Source organism: Dermacentor silvarum, chromosome 10, assembly GCF_013339745.2.
Source record: "Dermacentor silvarum isolate Dsil-2018 chromosome 10, BIME_Dsil_1.4, whole genome shotgun sequence".
In the NCBI taxonomy this organism is placed as follows: domain Eukaryota; kingdom Metazoa; phylum Arthropoda; class Arachnida; order Ixodida; family Ixodidae; genus Dermacentor; species Dermacentor silvarum.
Window position 1 is genome coordinate 113,734,108 of NC_051163.1, and position 15,243 is coordinate 113,749,350.

At 46.3% G+C, this 15,243-nt stretch overlaps 1 protein-coding gene across 3 annotated transcripts in view; it reads left to right on the forward strand.

The window, feature by feature from the left end:
* Window positions 1-13,481, forward strand: part of LOC119466489 (protein kinase C delta type) — a 711,485-nt gene extending 698,004 nt beyond the window's left edge. For all 3 annotated transcript variants that reach the window (XM_049657504.1, XM_037727002.2, XM_049657505.1), the window contains 3 exons: window positions 2,656-2,844; window positions 3,687-3,827; window positions 9,838-13,481. In XM_049657504.1, coding sequence (XP_049513461.1) covers window positions 2,656-2,844; window positions 3,687-3,827; window positions 9,838-9,984 — 477 coding nt within the window. In that variant the 3' untranslated portion in view covers window positions 9,985-13,481. The remainder of the gene's footprint in view (window positions 1-2,655; window positions 2,845-3,686; window positions 3,828-9,837) is intronic.
* Window positions 13,482-15,243: the final 1,762 nt, after the last annotated feature.

Consider the following 15,243-nt stretch of genomic DNA (forward strand, 5'->3'; position numbering starts at 1 on the left):
GGGATGTAATAGTATTGCAAAGAAGCCTCACTGGCTAGAAAATAGATGCAACCGGTTGAAGTTTGCGGACGTTGAATAGACCCAGTGTAACACGATATCTAGGCCTCCAAATGTAGCCATCGCGTACCCTGCTACTCCTAGGTTAATAACAAACATGCAATGAACCTCGAAAGCATGAGAAGGCACCTCGTCAGCCGGTGTGCAGTTGACTTTCGAGAAACCTCTTACAGGTAGGAAAAGTGCCAGTAATAACCATCGTAGATTGTCGAAGCCAGCGATATAGCTTTCTTATGTCACACTGCTGACCCTACTGGCTATCTCAATGTCATCATGTGATTCTCGGCAAATCCCCTATTGCTGCCATCCGAGTAGACAGAACTCTTTAACTACAGAATTCGAGACAAGATTCAAGATTATCGCTCTGCGCATGCGCAGAGCGATAGCTGGTAACAGTGGTAATACAGTCAAGTCAAATAACGCACTACCTCTCTCGTGATTTCTGGTGACTCACACCGCTTGCGCGCCGAGAGAGCGCGGGCGTCACGTGATCCGGGTAACGTCATGCAGTGCGCAGCCACTGTCGCCTACGTCAACCAATCACGCATCGCTTTAACCCCTTCCGTTCACCCGCGTTTCCTTACGACGCTCTTCTACTCTGCTCCTCCTTACTTTTGAACCCACTGCAGCATTTCTCTATCCTAAGTTCATCCTGCGTGAACACTGTCCGTGCAACAATAAGAAGTGCGCGAAATGTAGACAAAAAAATAGCTATCCTTTCAAAAGTTCAGTTAATGTCATGAACAATTGCAGAGTGGAAAACCTAGATTGAACACGAGTGAGTTCTTTAAAGTCTTTCTGATAAAATTCAAAAACTCCTAAATGAGTAGCGAAGTTGCAAGGAATAGTAGACTGCGTTAGGAAATCTTTGATGCACTTTAACTGCTTCCGCTCAGCTGACTTTATATGTCTTCCAAGAGTTTACACAAATCAGGTAATTTCATTTGCATATTCTAATTATCTCCTCACAGGACCCAGCATTTTTCCAGCCGTTCAAAACACTAAATCTTTATCGACATTTCGGGCTTGCGAGGAAACCTAAAGGTGAAAGTAATAAAGCGGAAACAGCTAAGTGGATTGAAGTTTAATACTATGCTCGACTCTTCAACAACCCAATAAAGCCGTATGAGAAGGCCAAAGCATCACATCTCTGCAGTAAGAAAGAAACTCTTTTCCAACAGTAACGACATAATGCGCTTCGCGTGTGAGTGCTGACCTCGCGAGTCATCAGCGATAAGATCTGCTCATCCGTCCAGAGGCGCAGGCTTCTTGCAAAGTTATGTCGCTCAAGGTGAAAGTCCTTGAGGATCACGTTCCATTGTCAACTTTACTACGCACATCGGCTAAGGCTGAGGTATGCCGGCGAGGAGCTGTGGGCATTTAAACAAAAAGGTAATAAACAGTATTTACAGGTATACTTCAGGAACTGCATAGCGTTAAGTATGAAAAAAGGGGTTTATACGTTTGCGCATTAGACTTACGGCGGCAGCCTGCCTGGTTGCAGCAGATAGCGCCCAACCTTTCTAAGCCTCACAGTTCGGCACTCACAGGCGCTTTAGATGGCAGCAGGGAAAGGGCCGGCACCTTCGGATTAATTGCTTATTGGCTGGTTTTTTGTGTTTCTTAAGGCCCTTCCTTCTTGAAAGCATAAAGGAAAGGGTGAGGTAAGCGAAGAATTTTAATTCACAGTATTCTCACAAATCAAAGCATCCTAAAGAAAAAACAAGAAAAAAACAAGAAACAATTTAGACGAGACATAGAGGTTAATTTCAAGTGACACAGTATTTGCGCCGACAGCCTGTAGTATTGCTACTTAAAAATTACTAGTTTTCCTAAAATACTTGATTGTTTACTTCTGATACAGCAGTGTGAACATTTAAACGTATTCATTTTCTTAAGTGACTATAAACAGCACCGTGATTATAACGTTATCCTGGTTAGTTATCTTGATTGTAAAGGATATAAGCAGCCACGAGCCAGCAAAGAACAACCGGAAGCACCTGTTCCGAACAAAAAGTATCGTAAGCATGGGCTGACGCCGGCTCTAACTCCTACATCGACACAAGGTATTACTGCTATCACGGTGACATCTAGCCTAATATATAGGTAACGACGCCACTAATTGCATGAACGCTTTCGCTTATGATACGCATCGCAGTGGAAGGCTCCAGATTATTTTAACCAGCAAGTCTTCTGTTTTTGTTTTGTTTTTTTCATGCAACCAAAGTTGCAATTGCATTCCGGTTCTTCGGAATGAGGCTGCCGTGGCGGGAATCGAACCCGCCACCTCGTGCTTGTCAGCGAAACACTGTGTTTTCTTAACCTGCAAAACTCGCTGTGAAAATGTGTGCCTTCATGCCATCAAAGGTCAAGCGCGGAGACTAAGCACAAGCAGTGGGCTTACGGACACGGACAAACGCACAGCCATTTTATCGTGTCTGTTCTTGTTGCTTGAGCATGTTCTTCGCGCCCCATCTACTATAGGGTTTTATCCCGTCGCAGGGATTTCGAGATAGAGGTCCGCTTTATACTTGAGATCGAAGTCATCTCTCACGTTTCGCGCGCTAACTCGATGCCCCTTGTTCGCGCCCGTCACAGATCATCAAGGGCCAGCACTACAACCAGTCGGTCGACTGGTGGTCGTTCGGCATCCTGACCTACGAGATGCTCATCGGCCAGTCGCCCTTCAACGGCACCGACGAAGACGAGCTGTTCTGGTCCGTCTGCAACGAGGAGGCTTACTACCCGAGGTTCCTCAGCCGCGAGGCAAAGTCACTCCTAGTATTGGTGAGCATTCGATCGCTCGATCGATTACTAAATAAATTTTATATATAAATCGCACAGAATATGTACAAGCCATCTGGACAGATAGCCTACACTGCCCAGTCTACATCAAGCACGTCACCTAATTTAATAAGGCACATACTTTTAGACTGAACTGCTACCGGCATCGGCCCACGAAAGCAGCGAGATACGTTCTCTGTCCGCCCGCTCGCCCGCCCCGCAGCAAAGTGGCTGCGCTCGCAAAAGAATGCTTCGCGTTAAAATCGAAGTGGAACGCATCCTTTGGGGAGGACCATCTACACTGCTGCGATTATTAGCATTCAGTTGGTGGTGCATATAGAATTTGGTGATGGGAAATTAATTGTTGGTAAATATTTTAATTGTTATGATTATATTGTGAAATTATGGAGTGTAAGTTGCCTGTTCGGGCACATACACAGTGACCCAAGTTGTCTACAAATTGAGACAGCAGCCGGCATATGCATACTTGTCCAAGCTAGTAGATCGAACGATTGGAATTTATATACAGCGAAGCATTGTCTGAGCGCATAGAGAGTCGAAACACACACACACACATACACAGACTCACCGGTATTACACAAAAGCCCTAGCGTGTACCGGAATAACGGGCACGCTGAAACTATTTATATTATTAGTGAAGGCGGGTTGCCAGAGGCAAAGAGCGCTCACGAAAGAAAAGCTATAACTTTGCGCATTCGGCACCTATCATTTCGTGAAACTAAACGGACGCATGTGTCTGTTCGCGCACAAAACGTATCGTTGGTTAAGGTACTGAACCATGGTGTTTATGGTTGGCTGGCCGGCGCCTCAACCTTTTCGTGCAGCTGCTGGACAAGAACGCCGAGACGCGTCTCGGCATGCCCGGCTGTCCAGCGGGTGACGTGTGCGACCAGCCTTTCTTCCGCAACATCCAGTGGGAAAAGCTCGAGAAGAAAGAGGTCGAGCCTCCGTTCAAACCCAAACTGGTTAGCCCACTTCTTTCTTCGTACGTTGCTTGCTCTATTTGTGTGCTGGCCTGCACGGGGGCCTACATGATCATTACTGTTAAATCCTACCTTATGCCTGCCTTCTTCGTCTGCTCGCATCTCTGAGACGAGCAGCAGACGTTATTTATTGCGCTACTTTCCTCCCAGCCCTCTCAACTCAGGAATTACGTGTTTAATGACTGTTCTGTGCATGCTGTCTTTCTTCCCTTCTTTCTGTCTTGTTCATCTTTTCGTGACGCTATGTTTAGCACTGCTATATTCGCGGACGGCTTTCTGTGGCATCGAAGGGGAAGCTACAAGAGCGGCGCTTCTGCGCATGTGCTACTGCGCCGCGTAGTTCGGCAGCGTTTGACAGCGCTTTTCGTTTCTTGAAGCACGTACCGGAATCAGCCTATTTTGCGCGTGCGACGACTTTGCGTTTGCCCAAACGTCGAAGTGAAAAGCACAGAAGTAAGACAAGTTGAACAGTCAGTGCTGTATTTTGTCTTAATTTGCGGTTGTGAATAAGATGTTGCGGTTTTCGCAAGCTTGAGTTAACAGATGAGAATGTGGTACTTTTTTTAAAGAGCGCTCTTGCGTGCGCTTTGCCTCCGTAGCTTTGCCTTTATGTCCAGGGAAAGTTGTCCGCGAGTATATACTAGGATAGCCAGGGCACGTATTAGCAAAAAGCTCTTACGCTATACAATTGTTCGCAAGAGCAAATTGCAGGAGAACCATGACGCTGTACATATTATTAGGAGAGGTGGCCAGCCCATGGCAAAGAGCATCTGCGAACGAGAAGCCTTGAGGATTCGGCGCCAAGCCACTAACTGTATAGGGCTTTTAAAGCGGGACGCATGGGCAATCTTCAGGTCGTGGTATAGCAGATCGTACTCTGTTAACTGTTCCCACATGTACCTACATCACGATGCGCGCATCGTCATTAGAGTCGTCGGCTGACACCAATCTTTCCTCCGAGCCTCGCCACTGTGCAATTGAAGACGACAACTTGCCCCCGATTTAAATACGTGCATTAATCTATACTCAAACATCATTTTGCTAATTGAGCGCGTGTCTGTGTATCTGTTGAACGAAAGTCCCGTCGGAACATTAATAAATACAATCGGCATGATAAACGACAACCCATGAAAAACAATACCTCTGGGTTACGTTTCCTCGAAGTTAGCTTTTTTTTTTTTTTTTTTTTCGTTTCACCGCCAAAGAGCGCTGGCATACTTAGCTTCGCTTGCTCCTCTGTCTTAGTTCCTTCTCCAGCGCTGCCGCAACGCGATTCCTATGTAGCTCTTTTCAGCGACAGCTAACGAAACGTCGGGAAAAGCGCGCACAGCTGCGCCCTGCCTTCGAAAAATAAATTTAAGGTCGAAGAAAAATAAACGCACAAAGGGGTTACTTTTGTTCAAGGAAAATGAACAAGACAGGTCTGACTGCGTCCGGCTGGCAAACGCCAGTGTACACGTGCCAACTGTAAGTGGCGCGGCTTTCGCAACTGTTCCACGACAAGAATTCCTTGGCCACCCTTCCTTACCGCTGGTCAATAACAGAAAAGAAAGTAAAGAGAAGGCCACGAGTGAGAGGACAGCGCGACGTGCGTTAAACGACATGTAGTACACGCGTTAACGGCAAACTACCTACAGTTTGCTTACGAGTCTACTAGTATACTATTATCTACCACGCGCCCTGTGGGTGCGTTGCTCAATACATCTACCAGACGGCCAGCTGTGGTCACGCCTGCTGGGCGAACGAACTGTGGAAAGCTGTCAACAAGCGTAGAGGACGGAACGAGGGAGCCGTGCGAGGCGAGTTCCTCGCTAATTCTGTGCAGCACCACTAAACCTAAGGCTCGTGTCAGCCAATCAGGGTATGTGTTATAGAGTAGGGAACAGAACAGAGCTCGCCCAAAGTGTACTGTTGATCCTTCTGTGAAAATTCGATTCAGTCGACGCCGGGCGACCAGAGGCAAATTCGTAAAAGCCCATCTTCTGGTTCTCTTTTCTGGCTGGCTGACGCTACGCATAAGCTTTTGCTGCGCACTGCACCGAATTGGCGCGACATGGATGATAGCTGTTTTCGTTAAACGGGCGCGTTTCCGCAGATTACGCAAGCGGCAGCGCGCTCGCGCCCTCGTGGACAGCAGCCGCTCGCCACCCCCTTTCTCCCGTCTTTCTAACGCAAGTCTTTCCCGCGCATTTTTCGGGCGCAACGATCCGGCCCCGTCCTTCCTCTCCCTTTCCATCTTGTTCAAGACAGGCCGGCGCAAGACGGCGCGCACAACTTTGCCACGGGAATGCCGTCTATTTTTGACGCCCACGGTGCTTCCCTAGCTGGCGGCGGCCACACGATTCTCCGGCTCCTCGAGTCCTCTCATCGTTCTGCCCTGTCATCTCTTCCGCCCGCTTCGCTTCCGTTGTCCAACACAGGCTCGCTGTCGACCTTGGCAGTCGGTTTATGCTGCTCACCGCCTAGCTGCCGGTCCCTACACTCAACGCCGCCCACACACGCGCTCGGTAGTTTCCCGCGCGTTTTCTTGCCGTCATTTTGTTGCTGGCCATGTCGCCTTGCTTCTTCTCGTTTCAGGAACCTCATTCCCGCTCTCGCCGCCCATGTATTCAGCACGCGTTTTCTTTGCGTTATACAGTGCCATCTCCCGAACTCATCGGTGCATGGCCCTTTTTAACGCGACAGCGTCAAAGGCTCCGTGTCGCAAAAAATCCGGCATCGGCGTCCGCAGCCAAAAAAGTCATCCCGAACCACCCCGACCACACAGGCCCTCCACGTGGCGCAGGGGCGCTGGTGAACTAATCGTATTTCTCAAAGTAAAATGTGTGAGAAAAATCATAAAGTACGACTTAACCACAACCTACACACATAATAACGTCGGATTGTAATCTGAATGCACGAGAAAACATAATTCTGTGACGAGGAAACTCGAACACAAACCCCTTTTCCAGCATATCTACCATACAACAGCGGCGCGCCCGGGTAGGCTACTTGCTAAAACACCATCCAGATGGCGCTCGCGTTCTCGGCAGGTCAAACTGGGACTTAGCGTGCCTAATACGTTTTGGACACGCGCGCGCCTCGGGGCAACAGCAAACAATTAATAAAATAATAGAAAAAGGTCCTCGGGCATTCATATTTTCATATGAGACGGCCTATATTGCCCCCGAAAGAATGCCCTCCCAGCAATGCATTTGGGTTTAAAAGTAAAGCAGACTTTAAGGGGATCGACGTAAGCTCGGTCTTTGTAAGCCGGCTTTCCCACGCAGTGCGTTGCAGTGAAGCCTACTCACAAAGAAAAATGCGATGCGAACGCGGCCTGATAACGCTATCGCGTTCCACTCTTAAGGCGAAGCTTGAGCGTCCTCCAATTTTCTAAAGTTAGCCTTGGTATTGCGACGGCATCCATAGAAATTATTCGTTTGCAGTTTCTTCTAAGCCTCATAGGGGAGGTTTGTAAAAGCCGATTTATTATTTTTTCTTATCATCAGGGGTGAGAATGGAGAGAAAATACGATTTATTCATCATCTAATGCAGAACTTTTGTGATTCACCTATGATATAAAGCTCATGTTCAACATGTAGTCTGTGCACGCCAACATGTGTTAATCACGTCAAACCGCTTAGGCAGGCAGCGCAGCTTATTATTTGAACTTACACTTGGCCAAAAAATATTACGGACCATCAAATATAAGAAAAACCTGAATATCTCCGAGCCCTCACAACGCGGCCGGGTATTTGCATTTCGGGCCTCGACTAGAATATGCAAACATGGTCGTATACAGTTTTGCTGGCTACTGCTACAGGCTGCTTGGGAATGGAACGTTTTCTGAGATCTCTTGGTCCGTAAACATTTGTGGCTGGGTGTAAATTACATAAAAAGCTACAGATCATCAGTTTACACTATAGTAAATGGTTGCTTCAAAACCCTATTTTCCTTCATTTAGCAAGAGATTACTAGAGTAAGAAATTCATGTGATATATCTTCGTTCCCTTTTCTTTCGTTTTTTTTTTATCTCTCTTTCTTTTGCGATGACACCTTGGCACTGGTACAGCAGTGTGAACTCCAAGATATTTTCTCGTATTTGCTGTTCGGTGCATTCAAAATTGGTGAGGCTGTTTCTTTTGAAAGTCAATTCAGTGCTTGGTTAATCATAAATATCACTCGGGTAGAAGCCATTGTAATTATTGACGTCATGGCGTGCTGGTAAGCGATCTTCTGGAAAGTATAATTTTGCCACTTGTCTTTCGCATTTGCACCTTCCTTAACAAGCATCACGGTAAAGGTGGCCATGTCACTATTCTATAAGCGAAACGCATGCACAAATACAACCTGAATAATTTAAAGGGCACCTCGCCAGGTTTGGGCATTGTGAACAGAAAAGCGCGGTGCATGGTGGACGCGCTGGTGATCGTGTCTGCAAAGTATCAAATTGCTGTATGGCGCGAAAACAGTTGAAATTTAAAACGAAAGCCCGTACGACATTCCGGTCGAGGGATCTCCGCTTCCTACCACGGAATCAAGGTCCCAAGCATAAGCGCATCCACGTCAGACACACTGCCAGCAATGTCACTGATTATGGCACGTGACTTTGGTAATCATCTTATGCACAACGCGCCATACCACTACTGGAAATGTTCCGCGCGGCAAAAAAAAAAATTAATGCGGGATTTGTGACGTAAACTTGACGCAGACCAACGGCTACGGTATGGGAGAAGGCAGGAAAGAATGTCACTCGCGAACGCAGTCTGATCGAAGGGAGAGAGCGTTTCTGTTGGCAGTGAAGGTCGCCTCCTGGGAGCATGGCGATGCGACATTTCAGTTTCTCCTATATCTTCTAATAATGAACCAACCTGAAAAATTGGGTGTAGTTTAGCTCTGGTTAAAGCTAGTCGAGTAGCGATAGCTACAGACCCCCGGCTGCACTTAGGCTTAGCTTGTAGTTAGATATGTTCTTATTAAACTTAGTGGTTTCCCACTAGACTAAGAAAGGAGAGACGTTGTGGTCAACCAAAGAGTAAAACCAACGGCAGGAGCGGTGGCCGCGCGGCGACCGCGACGAAGCGAGTTGCCGGAGAATCGAGGCCCTATGGTGTGACGTCACACAGAGGGCGCGGCGAGCGCGCCAGCTGCGGCGGTTGCCAGGCACGCAACGGCAGACGCGCGCCTGTAGGAGCGGTGGCCGCGCGGCGTCCGCGACGAGCTGAGTCGCTGGAGAATCGAGGGCCGTGGTGTGACGTCACACAGAGGGTGCGGCGAACGCCCAACGGCTAAAGTCCCCCAAAAAGTACCGCCATCTGCCCTTTCCTCCGCCGTCTCCTCTCCTAAAGCGTTTGTTTGTTTGTTTTTTCTTTACTTTTTGCTTGCGAAAGCAAGTCGACAGTGGCGCCCATAGAAAGGCCTCGTTGAAGCTTTCAGGCCGGGCGCGCGCCGCGGCCGCCGCCGGCGACTGCGGCTGCGCAGAGTGACTTTCAACCTGGCTCTGAGGCGGAAAAAAACACAATATAAAGAAGTGAAGGTGCGCGCTATCATCGTCCAATCGGAGATACATGAGAGAGAGAGAAGTGGCGTTGATCAAAGGATGGCGGTACTTTTCCTATATAGGAACTTTACCAACGGCAGGAGCGGTGGCCGCGCAGCGACCGCGACAAGCCGAATTGCTGGAGAATCAAGGCCGTGGTGTGACGTCACAGTGCGGCCACGACTCAAAGTACGGCGAAGAGGCGAAAACCTGGCGTAATGTAGCTATCGCTACAAAAATTGTTGTGGTGAAATGCTCTTCAGACAGCACTTTCGCTGTGTCACAAAAAGGTTTAATTGTGCCTGGTGAGGGGGCCCTCAGAGAACTCGTGCATTTGCGTTCAAACTCAGAAAAGGACAAAATGACGAAGCGAGTACTCTTCCGCACTAACTTATTTTGTGCTTGAACCTCCTTTAGCATTTCAGGTAGGTCACCTTAACTAAACGTAATTCTCACTTGTCTTGCCTGCAGAAAAACACAGCGGACGTGAGCAACTTCGACAGCGACTTCACAATGGAGAAGCCCGTGCTGACGCCCATCGACCCGCAGATCTTGGCCTCCATGGACCAGGAGCAGTTCAAGGGATTCAGCTACACAAACCCAGCTATGACCGACTGAGGGCAATGTTACGGAGGCAAGCGCGCAACAGAAAATGTACTAGGGTGCCTCAAAGCACAAGTGCATTGCAGCGCCCTGACAACAGAAAGCAACTGTGATATGCGGCACAGCCTGCTCTTTTTTATTTGCTGCCACCACGTACGTGTGAGTGGATAGGCTGACAGGTGAAGCTTTCTATAACAAGGCCTGCTTGCTGCACGCAATGCTGCACAGCTACCTAGGCTGCACCAGAAAGACCCAAATGAAGCTCATTGTGGTCACGCACACATGTTTCCGGGACACTTATATATGACCGATCCTGATGTACAGTCAGTTTTCAAAGGTTTAGCAGACGGCTGTGCACGTGACAAGTCTTGAAAATGCAGTGATGTTCGTGCTCTAACCTTCCACCTGAGCATCCACATTTTGGGGGTTCTAGGAATGCCCCACAAACAAGCGTTCTCCATCCACTCCCCTTCACTTCTCAACCAAGCAAAATGTCTGATCATACAAGTATTGTCCTCGGAACATCTTAAAAAAGGATGGCGTTTACCTAAGCCTTAATCGGTAACATGAAATTTGGCATACTTTTGGGGCACGGCAGAGGCTCAACAGGCTGTTTATTTACCCAGTCACTCGCCGACATGAGATCATCTGCTGTACCCAGCAAGAATTTATGCTGACAGAGTCCTTGATCGAGAAAATTTAGAGCTGTCTTTTTTGTAATTTATATAACATTGACATTGAAGCACGCAAATTAGGTGTCGTTTTATGGCTGTACTTGTTCCGTGGTGACAAATTTTCCGTTACAAATAGGGCTCCACTAATCGATATTTTCTTAAATTTTTTATGTGTTTAGATGCTACATTCATGATAACATGCAATAGATGCTGGCCTGGAGCAGAGACTCGATCATCAAATAGGAACAAGCACCACCAAGACACACAAAATCGTAACCTTGTGTGGTTAGTCATCATCGGGAGGTCGTGGTTTTTGATTACATGAGAGGATCTGTGGAACACGGTTCACAATTTGGCTGTGACATTCGAGATATAACGGCAACGTAAAGGCTTTGATTTCAGGTGCGCACTAGTAGCTGTTTAGCTAAACTAGTCGCGATTTTGTAGCAAGGCCTTCCGCTCGATTCTGTGTCACTCTTATCATCCGGCGTTCGTAACCAGCTGATCCCATTGATAATGCTGGTGGAGCGTCGCTCTGATCACAAGTAGCTGTTTATATGTAACAAACACAGGTACCTTAGTATGACCAAAATTGATCAGTTGGCCAGTTAAATATGTGACATTTTGCAACAAACAATCCAGCAATTTTTTTCGATGCAAATATACCTACGCGTTTGAAGGTCTTTGTTCAGCACCATGAAAATCCCTGCATCATGGGCATTTTGTACTAATGAGTCGGAATACATAGAAACCACTGTGGATGTAATGTCATGCAATCAAGGCTTGTCAGTATAAGTAGTAATCAGCTAATTACATATGACAGGGTTGGTCAACAGTAAATTCTTTCATATTAGCAGACTATAGAGCACAAGAAACACAAGGGCAGTACGAAGAACGTGGACAAAGCTTTGTTTGCGTCTACTGTACTCTCCTCATGTTATTGTGCAGTAGTGGGCATTATACTGTATATTGTAACCTACTGCAGTCGTACACCAATTTTTTTAATTGTTTATAACTCATCCCCTCTGCTATGCCTCTGAACTTGAGGGTATTATAAATAAATAAAAAAATAAACGTGGAATATACCGACAAGCCCAAACTTACTCTCAAATTTATATTGTTGTCACAAGGAGCACGCGGCTGCACCTTTATTTGGTAATCAGCAACTGCAAAGCTCAAGTTGCTGTTCAAGCATGAATTTATACTTTAATTATTATTTTTTAATGACGGAACTGTATTTTAGACATAAGATGTACACTAACTCGAAAAACACCTGGTAGACTAGTCATCTCTTTTTAAATATCTTTTCATTCTCTTTCTCAGGTTCAATATCTACTTCCACTGTGACGAATTTACTACTAGACTAATGTCTGAGTACTTTTTCACTGTCGGAACATGACGACTGCAAGTTTTCAAAAAGACATAAACCACTTCTTGCTGCATAACTGCAAAGTTTTCACCAAAGTAATTATTCCACGCGAGAACAAGGTGCTGAATTCCATGATTGCCTTTTACAGAGAGATGCAGAGCTTGAAAATAACTCCGAGCTGTACTGAAGGTCGCCGGCAATCAGGCAACCATGTTCAATTGACGAAGTTCGCATTCATGTGTCACAAGGTAGTCGTTTAGTGGAAGATGTTGGTGTGAGCTTGGATATTTTCCATCTCACTGCCTTCCATAAACATAAAAATGTACCTTCAAAGCTTCGAGCTCAGGATAAGAGAGTGTGACACTGTTTGGCAAGTCACGCAGGAAGAAGTGCGATCTTCTGTAGCACGTCGAAAACATTACCAACAAACATTTAATGGGAAGGCCCAACAATGAGCGACAGCAAGTACACTGCGGGAATTATCCTGACACTCGTTTCCAGCTGCAAACAATTAAGCGTGCTCGTGTCATTACGAGGTAGTCGTGATGCGAGACGAGGTTGTCCTCCCGCGCATTGTGTAGGACTTCTGCGCGCAGAATATTTTTCATAAAAATGCTGATATTTCACTGCTACAGGTCGCTGGAGACGGCATTGTTGATGCATTCCTAAAAAAATGGTGTGTATATCTGAAAGGAATAGCTCCCTGTTCCATAGTAGTAAGTTTTACAGTAGCTTTTGGTCGCATGAGGCATGTCGGCAATGAACTTAACAGGAGGAAAACAGACAGTATCATTGCGGCATTTGACAGCGGTGCCTTTTAAAGTAAGCAAAGAAAGGTTTCAGCTCCACAGAGTGAGTCAATATCACAGCAGCGTAGAATCCAAGGGTCGTTTTAAGAGCTTTGGCCGTTTTGTAACACTTAGTGCAGCTTTACGCGTTTGAATGTATTTACAAGCATGCATTAGAGTTTCTGCATCAGCGTGTCGCGAGCGCGCTGGATTCTTTACTTTTCGTCGTGTTGTAGAGAACTTAGGTATCATCGTTTCATAAGAATTTTGTACATCGGGTCAAAGTTCATTGTGGGCTTCATGAAGAGAGCGCATTGCGTTGCTGAACTAATGCAATAGCTTTGCAGACTGCTTTGAATTTAGCGAGAGTCAATCTTGCAGACCTGACATCGAGTGACGGTCAGACATCGTGCTTTATTTAATTTTCTTCACTGCATCAACCCACACACTTCATTCTGCAGCTTCAGTCAAGCTAGCTGCATCATCAAAAGTGATGTTCAGTATTATAGCAGCGTACCTTGGCTACGGCAATGTCAACTAACTTCACAATCCATGTGGGCATTTAGTGTAACCCAGACTGTGCTGTCATCTCTCAACGGCGGTCGCGGCGAGAATGCCAGAACCGCTTTGTTGCAAACAAATTCAGGTCTTCTTGTCAATAATAAACGAAATGAAGCAACACTTTTTGTGTCCGACTCATTTCTTTGAACAGTGATCGCTTGTTATAAACTGTTGTTTATTTGAATGCAGCAGCGTGTACGAAGTCCTTTCTGTTTTATCGACTGTGACTGCACGAATGGAACCTCTGCTCTCGACAAATTCTATAGTTTCAAATCATATCAAAGCATCCCGTTTATAAAGTCATGTCAAACTTTGCAACAGACATGCAAACGAGACAGAGGTTCACATAAAGATGGAAACTGGACGTAATCAACAGCGGATGTCGCTGAATTCAACATTGCAACAAGTGGGCTTGCCTTCGTCGGGGCAACAACTGCTTCTCTCCCTGTCTCCTGCCCGTTACGGGGAAGGTTAATGAAATACAACCCCCTGCCCCGTCTCCACAGTGTATCATTTTTAAACATTTTGACTTGCCTCACCTTCCGCTGTGCACCAGCTTATTTTCCTTCTTTTTCAGAAATATAAGGTAAAGTCTAAAAAGATTTATAACAAAAAAATTTTGAAATTGAATTTCCCGCAGTTCTAGGCCACCAAGGGTGAAGCCAGCGCTTGACCCTACCTCACCTCTCAAAGAGAGCCTTGTCGGCTAATGTCCGCTCACAGATCCAGTGGTTTTGCGCTGTGAATGTGAATGCTAGGCTAATTAGAAAACAATAGTTGCTTTTTCCTTAGAAAAGATGGTTTTGGCTGACCATTGATCACATGAAGACGAATAAAATTTGCGAGGACACCCATACAGGCTTCGTTATAAAACTAGTACCACAGAGATATACGTGGAGAACTATCTGTGAGGCAAAAATTGGCCATTTTAAAACGACCCTGCCAACATCCTTTGAGCATAATAAATAAATCATACTAGACGCCAGAGAATGCTTCCGTGAACGCCTTAGCCAAGAATTACTCAAAAATATGCGGCGGGGAACCTATACAATTCCTCGGCCTCTGAATGAATGAATGAATGAATGAATGAATGAATGAATGAATGAATGAATGAATGAATGAATGAATGAATGATTTATTTCCATTTTTAAGAAAGGGGCTCTGTAAAGATCAACCATTTTGCCTGCGGCTCCGTCAAACCCCCGCTATGTAAGCTGCACATGACGCGATGGCGCCCATCAACGTTGATGGCGCCCTCATACGACTATTGGTTAGATTTGTGGAAACATCTCGAGCACTATTTAAAAATTCTGAGGTTTTACGTCCAAAAACGAAGATATGATTGTGAAGTTCGCCGTAGTAGGGGACTCCGGAATAATTTTGACCACCTGGTATTCTTTAACGCGCCCCCAATGCACAGGACACGGGCGTTCTTGCATTTCACCCCTATCGGCCGCCGCGGCCGGGACCATAGCCGCCAAGCTACCGCGGCGGTTCACGAGCTCTATTATTTTATTAAGAGCCACAGAAAAGTCTGCGACGGTAACAATGTTCATTACACTTTACGTATTTAAAAAGAAGTCGCAGTATCACCCGAAAGCCGAAGCACCGATTGCCATAGCAAATTAGTAGAAAGCTATAGGAAGAAATGATACTAGTTTTATCGGCCGTATAAACTTGGAAACATTCGCTTACTAACTGAATTAACAAGCATCGTGTCTGTACGCACGAGCAAATACGAACACATCGCACTCGATGGCCGTGGACACTCGCTGTCAAAACGCTAGCGTGAGCAAGCGCAGCTGCAGCAGCAGAGCGCGAAGTGACCGTTATGCTTTCTGCGCTTCAACGAGAGCTGAGGGGTGAAAACACAGCGCTCACT